At 34.4% G+C, this 9,954-nt stretch overlaps 1 protein-coding gene across 1 annotated transcript; it reads right to left on the reverse strand.

The window, feature by feature from the left end:
- Positions 1-1,658: 1,658 nt before the first annotated feature.
- LOC120153680 (3-hydroxy-3-methylglutaryl-coenzyme A reductase 1-like) lies at positions 1,659-4,108 on the reverse strand. The gene is made up of 3 exons (XM_039165596.1): positions 3,122-4,108; positions 2,516-2,697; positions 1,659-2,339 (listed from the first exon to the last, which is right to left on the reverse strand). The coding sequence occupies exons 1-3, from the start codon at positions 4,042-4,044 to the stop codon at positions 1,750-1,752; spliced, it is 1,695 nt and encodes a 564-aa protein (XP_039021527.1). The 5' UTR covers positions 4,045-4,108; the 3' UTR covers positions 1,659-1,749.
- Between the last annotated feature and the right edge of the window lie 5,846 nt (positions 4,109-9,954).

Genomic DNA, 9,954 nt, shown 5'->3' on the forward strand with positions numbered 1-9,954 from the left:
TCGAAGTCCGTGTTCCAATTTTCATTATCTCAAGCCTAACAATCCATTAGGCTTGAGATGGAGATAATCAACACACACAAAACAACCAGATGAAGAAAAGAGAGCAAACAATCATCATTGTTTCAATTGTTTAATCAAATAATCACAATTCTATGTTGCTTGAAGCATCCTGAACCCTTTTAGCAATCTCTAAATTTGTGGGAAAAAACTTGAAAAGAAAAACACTCGAGTACTGGAGTTGAAATTATCCAAGAATTTTTTTGAATAAACTCCATTTTGATGCATTGATAGTTATTTAGTGTTCTATTTATTGTAAAATTATATATAAAAAATTATTGTGTTTGCATTAATTTATATTAAGGTATAATATTTTGTTACAATTTTGAACTGTTACCTTTCATACAGTCCAACTTGTGATCAGCTTCCTCAAAAACTGCTTGCACAACATGGGCAATGCCCTACAAAGTTACAAGTCTGCACGTTTTTAACTTTAATTATTTTGGATTAAATACAAGGCAAATTTCAACCAACTCTCATACTCTTTGGGCATTTGCCTGGGTTTTGACATCTGTAGTTGCCCATAATAATATCAAGGCTCATGTAATAAAACCATAATTCAGTTATCAGATGAAAATGCGTTAATGAAGAGGCACCAACACTTCTGTAATTCTGTTAGCTCACCCTTTAAGCGTTGGCCAGAAGGATATTAAATAATATATAGTAATTATTAAGTTTCATTAAATCCAGGTATATTGCCTGTATATATAATATATAGTTTATTAAAAATAACTTAAATGAAGATTCGATACGACGGATATTTGCTGACAAAAGAACATTCTTTATATTGTAAAGTAACGGGAAATAAGTTGCTGTAGGTAGGCAGGTAAAAAATCAACGGCATTAATTTATATTATTTGTGTACGTCAGCTTTATTAATTAAATTATTGGTACTAATAATAAAACATTCAAAGAGAGTCCCTTTAAAACTTATATTTTTATGAGATACTGAAATGACACATTAATTAAAATGTAAATTGCATACAAGTAAACATAGTATACCATATCATTATGTACCTCATTTACGAATAAAGAATTAAATTCTTAGTACTAATAATAAAATATTCAAAGATCCTAAATTCGAACACCACAAATATTAAGGGTATACTAGAATTAATTGTCAAATGGTTGAATTTTTAAACTTATACTATATTGTATGTACCTAAATTTATATATATATATATCATAATTGAGATTGGTAACTTAGCACGTGTTTTTAATTTTATTTAGAGAATATTATATTATTTATGTATTAATATCATGTTCATGTAACGTCTTTTAATCATATTATATTTATTTTTTTCACGTCATATTTATGATGTGTAATTGATTTGATCTTTTATAAAATCTTTCGAGATTAAACGTATAAATAAATTTATAGATATAGCACAAAGAGAACTTCATAACAACAAATGCGAGCTTCAGATGTTCAAATAATTACCAAACATTTGCCACAATAAGTCATTGCTTTCTAATTTCAATTCATCATCTTTTCCCTAACGCATACATGAGCAAAGACCAGTGTTCCAAAGTTATACATCTTAGTTCCAGAATCACACACAAGAGGGGCAATTTGAAAATTCATATGACGGTAAAAGAAGATTAAATCATTCCAGTGGGGGACTCTTCCGGTTCAGGATCGGTATTCATATCCCCCGAATAATGCAGGTGTAGAGTTCTTTAATCTTGAGGTTATGATGCAACTTTGCATATATCTTTGCTGGATCGGTTATATTTCATGTGACTCTTGACAAGCTGACCACCGGCGATTGCAGCCATCAAGGAAAGTTCCCCGGCCAGAACTGAGCCGGCCACGATTGTTGCCAAGAGCCTTGAGTTCGACCCCGGCACTTCTTTACTTGCACCCTTCACCCCTAGCAAATTCAGGCATGCAGACTGTGATGCAAGCTGAGTTCCACCCCCTACGGTTCCCACCTCAATGGAAGGCATAGTCACGGATATGTGAAGGTCTTTCCCATCATTGACAGCTTCCATCATGGTAATGCAATGGGAGCTTTCGACATTTTGAGCTGGATCTTGTCCGGTTGCTATGAAGATAGCGGAGACGATGTTGCTTGCATGTGCATTAAATCCACCAAGAGCACCGGCAACAGCAGAACCAGCAAGGTTTTTTAGCATGTTGAGCTCGACCAGCGTAGCAACAGTGGTCCGGAAAACCTTCTTCAGTACTTCTTCTTTAATAATTGCTTCACACACCACCGATTTGCCTCGCCCTTCAATCCAATTAACAGCAGATGGTTTCTTGTCCGAACAAAAATTTCCTAGCAAATAAACACAAAATGGAACAATCAAGGCATACAGAGTTTAGCACCATGATAATTGCTTAGAAGAAATGTTTAAAACTGCAAACAAGTAGTAAAAAAACAGACATGATCAGATTCACAAACGATTGATTGAACTTAGAGATGAGATGGGAACGTACAAGAAATGAACTTACCGGAGATGCCGATAACATCCATGTCCGGATAATCGCTTTGAAGGTATTTAAGGATGTTTTCGACCCCCTTGGAAACCATATTCATACCCATAGCATCCCCTGTGGAGCAGCTAAATCTCATGTAGAGATTTTTGCCAGCAACAGAACATTGGACACCCTGAAGTCTTGCAAAGTTACTAGACCTAGAAAACAACAGAACATATATCACTTCTTTGATAAATGTATACAAAACTAAAAAGAGTAAGGCTTTTCTACACATGCTTGATAAGAAATATAGAAGTAGAGTAGCTAAAAAGGAGGTAGGATTAACCTTTACCCTTCATATCTCTGTATAGAACATTTACACATCAAATGGCTGACTATCTAAACAAGTTACTTTCATAATGATCCGTAGCTAAAATCAAATGAACATATTGCAAACATACGAATCTAACAGCGAAAAAAGAAAATTAACTCAAAACTAAAAAAGATCGGCAACATTAAAGTCATAAATCCTAAGCAATATTGCAAGAACATAAAGTCATAAATTGTAATTCCTAAGCAACGAAAACAATGAAAGAAATCTACCAATCAAATAAAAGAAATTTGAAGTTTTGTTTATGTTACTTGTTGAATTCGTGTGCCAAAGTCTGAAAATTTGAAGGATCCTCGATGAAAAACTTGAGAAGACAAGCTCTAGCGGCAGAGGGGAGCCTAACAACTGGAGCTCTCGTCATAGCGTCCCTCAAGACGGCGCTGGTAGCTCCACCAGAGGCATAGATACCCTTAAATCCTCGATTGGTGCTTGCAACTAAGCAGCCCTCAGTGGTAGCCATTGGCACAGTGTACTCGAAACCATCGAGCAGCAATGGACCCGCAATCCCCACTGGAATCTGAACGTATCCCACTGGCATTTCGCAGCACTGCTTCAAAACAGCTTTATAATCGAAGCCATCTAAAGGTAAGCCTTGCAGCGACCTTCCAGTAATCCTCTGCAACGCTTCTCTTCGAATGCAAACAGCTCTTTTGCAATCTCCAAGTTTCTCCTCGAGCGCGTATGAAGGGATTGTTCCTTTGACAACTAAATCCACGATTTTTTCGTCTTCGTAGGAGGAAACCGCCTGAACTTGGCGGTCAGCGACAGAAGGAGTGCAAGTCAGCAGCCGGTGACGATAAACTTCAACGACGTTACCATCGTCGACGTCAAGGTCCCAAGCCTCATTGGAGGCGCGTACAATAAACGACTGGACAAAGTCGATACCAAAGAAGCCAAGGAGGTATATAAAGGAGGCGACGAGAGAGAGAATAGCAGCCAGCTCGGAGAAAGTGACGATGTGAAGGGGAACGGAGTTACGGATCTTTTCCTGCCACCGGAGAAGAAGGTAGTATGCCACCGAAAAGAAAAGAGTGAAGAAAATAGCGTTGGTGAGGTACAGAGGGAGCGGGAGTGCATCCGATGCCTTGGCGGCGGAGGCCTTTGATTCCGGTGCCGATGGAATCTCCTTCGGAGATGGTTGAAGTGCTTTTGAAGTTCCACGGCGAACGTCCATTTGAAAAACTCCGGCGAGAAAAAGAGCGTACGGAAGCCGTAGGAGTTGGTAGTATGTGCGGTAATGGAGGACAAAAAGAGTTGGAGCGAGCGATAATTGAGGGCTAACTGGACTATTCTATCATGCATAATACGCATTGAGGATTTTAAGTTTAGTAATAATAAACTATATGGTAAAGTATATAAATATTCTTTGAATTTTTTGAGTTTTTATATTTTGGTCATCTAATTTTTAAAATTTATAATATAATTATTAAACTTTTAATTCGTTTTAAATAAAATATTTATTGTTACCTCTCGTTAATTTTTAATGTCGTGGCAGTTAATTCCCATAAACTCCCTCATCTTTTTCTTCCAACTCAAACCAAGCAAAACCCAAAACCCTCCTCTCTTTTTTTCTTCTCCTTCCAACTCATATCTTGAAAAACCCAAAAATGAGAACAGTCTAAAAAAAGCTCATACACTCATCGCATATGACATGATAGATACAAATGGAAATGTCAGAGAAGAGACTGAACCATGTTCCATATTCCCATGTTCAACACTCATCGCAATTTTATTTTGTTTCCCAGATGGAAGTTCAACCGTGTTAGCGGCATTCGTCGGGATGAAACTAAGTGCTTGACCAGTTGAACCATCCCATACTTCAAGTTTATTTACTGGCTGCACAGAAACAGGCTCCGAAGATCCAAATGGAGAAATATGAGAATACAGAGCTCCTTTCCAATAAGGTGTCAACATGAGGGTTGAAATGATCTGAACTTCCTAAAAAATTCTCCACATCAGTGACTGGTTCAGTATCATTAAATGCCAAACTGAAATTATTTGGAGTAACTCGAGAAGAAGCATCTCCAGATTTTGCTATAAACAAAAGATCAGAAGCATCCTTAGAGGCCATATTTGAGGTTAAAAGCTCTTCAGACCTTGATGCTGATGATTCCCCAGACAAATAACTATTTTCATCAAGGTGAGAGCGGTGTTGGCTGGGGTCAGAGTCATTTTTGCTACCAAAATTTAACAAAGAATGATATTCATTCACACTGGATAGATTGTTTCCGGTCAAGATTGTATCATTTCTATTGATGCCAGTGTCAAAATTTTTGAATGGAACGGTATGGGACACTGAAGGACAGGCATCAACAGCTGTGTCTAATAACGATCCCAGGAGAAGATTTCAGGAAAGGTATATAACCAGGAGCATCACTGAGCTGTCTCACTGGTTTCTCATAGGGATTGCTTGGACTGAGAGTCTTTTTTGTACTGTTCTCGTTTTTGAATGAACTCACTAAGACAACGGCTTAACTGAGTTTTTTTTTTCTGTTTTCGTTTTCGGGTTTTGCTTTGTTTGAGTTAGAAGAAGAAAAAGGAGGAGGAGGGGAGGGTTTTGAGTTTTGCCTAGTTTGACTTGGAAGAAGAAGAAGATGGGGGAGTTAACTGTCACCTCAACAAAAATTAATCCAAATAACAATCATACTGAAAATAAATTAAAATTTAAACAACTATATTGTAAGTTTTAAAATTTAAGTAACCAAAACGTCATAGTCTTAAAAATTTAAAGACTATTTATATACTTTACTATAAACTATAATATTACTTATTAAATTATTATTATTATTATTATTTTTAGAACAACTTATTGCTTTTATTAAAAAAAAAGTAAATAAATTGTTCCTCAATTAATATTATACTATATCACTAGAGAGGAATGAGATTTGAATCCAGAATTCCGATGCTTAAATTCTACATAATACTCGTATGATTGGCTATAAATTGTGAATTGAAATATGCTTTGTTCTTTTTTTTAATCAAAAGATGCCAGCCTTTATTAAAAAAAATAAGGCTTAAATACAACTTTTCTCCATAAAAACTATATCATTTTTACAAAGTTACCTCTTAAAGTATTTTTCGGGATATTTTACTCTCAAAGTTTAAATTATTATCTCATTTGCCCCAATCCGTTAAAAACATTTGAATAAATTACATATTTAATCACTCAATTATTCGTGTAGTTCTATTTTGGTCAGTCAACTATTTTGGTTTCAAAATCATCACTAAACTTAATTTTTTTGTTTTGTTTTGGTCACCCAATTCGATTAGATTTATTTTTAAAATTTATAATATATAAGAATTCATTTATATCACATATTTTTTTACTCAATACATAAATTTAATGTATAATAATAAATAATATTATAACGTAAATAATATACAACATGTTTAGTAGTTTGTAATTAAATTTTTACTAAAAGAAATATTAAATATTAATTAAAATATTGCATTCCTATAGCTTCAACCTCTCCGCATGTTTATGGTAAATAAATCAAAGGATAAATTACATAGTTCCTCACTCTACTTTACTCTCTCTCCTATGTGGCTCACTGAACTTTTAATTTTTCTAATTTGCTCACTGAACTTTACAAATTGAATCATTTTGCTCACTATGCCGTTAACTTTTTAACGGCATTACGACGTGGCACAGGAATCAAAACGACACCTGTTTTGAAAAAACTCAAATATACTCTAAAACGACGTTGTTTTGGTGAGTGAAATATGAGAAAAAGTAAAGTGTAATAACTCATTATGTAATTTACCCTTTTTCCTAATGATTCATGGTGTAATTTACCCCTTTTTTTCCTTCTCTTCTCCATTTTCTCCCCGCCAACCACCAAACCATTTTCATTTCGACCATCATTGACCGCTATAAATGGTGGTTGTTCGGTCCCAAAATGGGATGAGTCTGTTCGTCTCAATCCCCTAAGTTCGGATCTGGTGTTTGTTTCACCGGATGTCCCAAAACCCATGAATTTGGACTAAAACGTTTCAGTTTCCTCACTTTCAATCTCAAATTCGTGGACTTCGGAGCAACTTTCGACAAAATAGATGTCAAATTCGAACTCACGACGTCGAGGCGAAGTGACCCATCCCATTTTAGGACCAAACGACAGTCAATAGTGGCCGGTAGTGACATCTGACCATCTTGTGTTTTTATTTTATTTTATAATTATTTTATATTAAATAAAAATAAAAAATGACATGTTAGAGAGAAAATGAGGGAGTGAGCAAAAAGATTCAATTTGTGAAGTTCAGTGAGCAAAATAGAAAAATTGAAAGTTCTGTGAGCAAAATAGGAGAGAGTAAAGTAGAGTGAAGAACAATTTAATTTACCCTAAATTAAAAGCGATATTCTTCGTATTAAAAGAAACCAATTGAAGCTTGAACATTGCTCAACATTTCTATTTTTGAAAAAGAGTAGTATAATATTGTAACATCCCAAATTCAGGGCTAATAACTAAAATGTAAGTTTTGAAACTTTGAAGTCTGATTTCGAAAAATTAAAAAGTTCAAGGACTTAAATAGGAATATTTCAGTATTTGATTAAATCGTAATTATGGAAAGTTTTAAGGGGTATTATGGTCTTTTTATGTAAAAGATATTTATCTCTTATTTAAAAAGATAAGCTTGTGGAGGAGAAAATCATTTGGAAGCTTATTTTCTTCTCTCATTCTCCTTCTTCTTCTTCCCGTAGGTCTCAATTAAAGGTGAGTTCAATTTCAGTTGTTTAATTCTTGAATTTATGATTTGGTTTTGATTAGTTGGGTGTTATATAAGCTTAAGGAAAGCTTATATGAGCTTAAATCACCAAGTAGAGAGAATTTGAAAGGAAATTTCAATAAGGGTTAAGAAATGAATTCTTGATATAAAGAGGTTTTTAAAGTTTTATTGATGAATTTGACTTGTCATTAGAAGGATCAAGAAGATTGAAGCATTGGAAATGAATTTGAAACATGTTGATTTATTGGCTTGATTATTGAATTCAAGTGTGTATGTATGATATTGAAGATTAGAATGAATTAAAGTAATATAAGTTGATTTGAATAAGTATAGTTAAGTCTCAAGGATGAAAAGAAGGTTATGGAAGCAAAATTAAGTGAGTTTAGTATGATTTTCGGGCTTAAAATTGATTTTTGGGCAAGGGTGTATCGGTACCCATTCAATAGGTACCGATACCTCAAGAGAAAAATCTGGGAAGACGTTTAAAGGGGTACCGATACCTTCAGGAGTGTATCGATACCCCCTTGAAACAAGAAAATTTTGAATGTAATTTGGGTATCGATACACAGGCAATATACTGATACATTTCAAAGGGAAAATGGAATTAGATATTTCTTTTAGTTTAAGGAATCAATGATCAAATCATAGTATTTAGAATGCTAATATGTATACATGATTGTGTAGATATCGATCGAGGGCAAAGTCTGGACAAGTTATAAGTAATAGTCAGCGAGAAGAGATAAGGGTTTGATATTGACTAGTGAGGCCAAGTGAGTGCATACTATTAGAGTATACATAATATTATATGGAAATTAGACTTATGACAAGTATGTTTCCAATACGAGGAATATATGATTGTATGAGTAGAAGCATAATTATGTTTGTATTATGTGAATATGCCTTGTTCATATTATATGTTATGTGGTGTGAATTTATATGATATGTGGTATATGGAAACGATATATGTAACTATATGAGCTATATGGTAAAGATCTATGAAACCATAGAAAAATGTTATAGGAGCTATGTGATGATAAGTTATGAGAATACATGCATAAGTGACATATGTTTATATGTTATGATATATGTTACATGATTTATGTGAACATAAGAGAATAAACAATAAGGCATATGATGTGACATAAATGATTATTTGCACATGTGATACATGTTAAGAGAAATGATCGATGAAATTACATAAGAGATGATATGAGCTACATAAGTAAATGTATATGTGATAAGCTATGTGATATGTGAACGTGAATCATATGAAAATGTTCTACGGGTAAGTGAACTACGTGCCTATGTGAAATGATAAATAATAATGCCCATGTTATATGTCATGAGGGCTAGAGGTATAGTTGGCATGCCAAGAGTCGAGGGTTCTGCGCGGTCCTTCGAGACATATGTGATATGTGTTATATGTGGTCCTTCGAGACATAGTGGTCACTCAGGACAAATTCTATGCGCCCTTAGTGGGAATTATACGAGCTGTGGTGACAGTATAGTGCACAACCTCTATGTACTCACATACATTAAGCTCTCAGAAATATATATGGGCTTTTAAAGAGAATAAATGAATCCATTTGATATGATGCTATGTGTAATCGTTGTGAGACGATATACTTGTTTATGATGTGTATATTGTTAGATACAAGAGCATGTGACTAAGTGATATACATGATAATAATAATAATAATCATGAAATGATATGAATATGTATGTATTTATGTTATGATGTATAATATGTGTTATAGTTTAATATGATTGCATGAAATGTGCATTGTAGAAGCTAGTAATGAGATGTTATATTTAAGTTTATTTATGCCTCACTAAGTCATCGAATTAGCATGTGAGTGTTTCACACGTAGGTTCTGGAAAGCTAAAAGAGAAGCTAAGAGGGCAAGACAGATCAGTATCTCCTTTGCGAATTAGCGATCGCATTGCGATTTTGTTGGTCATTTTGGCAAATCCGGAAAAAGTTGGTTAAAATCGTATATTATATGGGATTTTTGGTCACTGAGGTTATTTTCTCTTTCCAAAATATTGGAAACCCTAAACCCTGATTTGGTCATTTATGATTTTCTTCAACCTTGGGCACCTAAACTTGCTTCATCACTCAACATCCCTGCCATACAATTCTATTGTTCCTCTACAGCAATGTCTTCTTTCGTCTTTCATGCACTGAAGAACACTGATGTTGAGGGGTTCCCCTTTCCTGAAATTTATTTGAACAATTATTTTAAGTCAACGGGGACCTTCGTCAAGTTGCTTGAGAATAGTGCAGGTGAGTGCAAAGAGAAAGTTAGGATTCTTCAGTGCTTTCAACAATCTTCCAACATCATTTTGGTCAAGACTT

The sequence above is a fragment of the Hibiscus syriacus genome, unplaced genomic scaffold (assembly GCF_006381635.1).
Source record: "Hibiscus syriacus cultivar Baekdansim isolate YM2019G1 unplaced genomic scaffold, ASM638163v2 tig00111105_pilon, whole genome shotgun sequence".
Taxonomy (NCBI): domain Eukaryota; kingdom Viridiplantae; phylum Streptophyta; class Magnoliopsida; order Malvales; family Malvaceae; genus Hibiscus; species Hibiscus syriacus.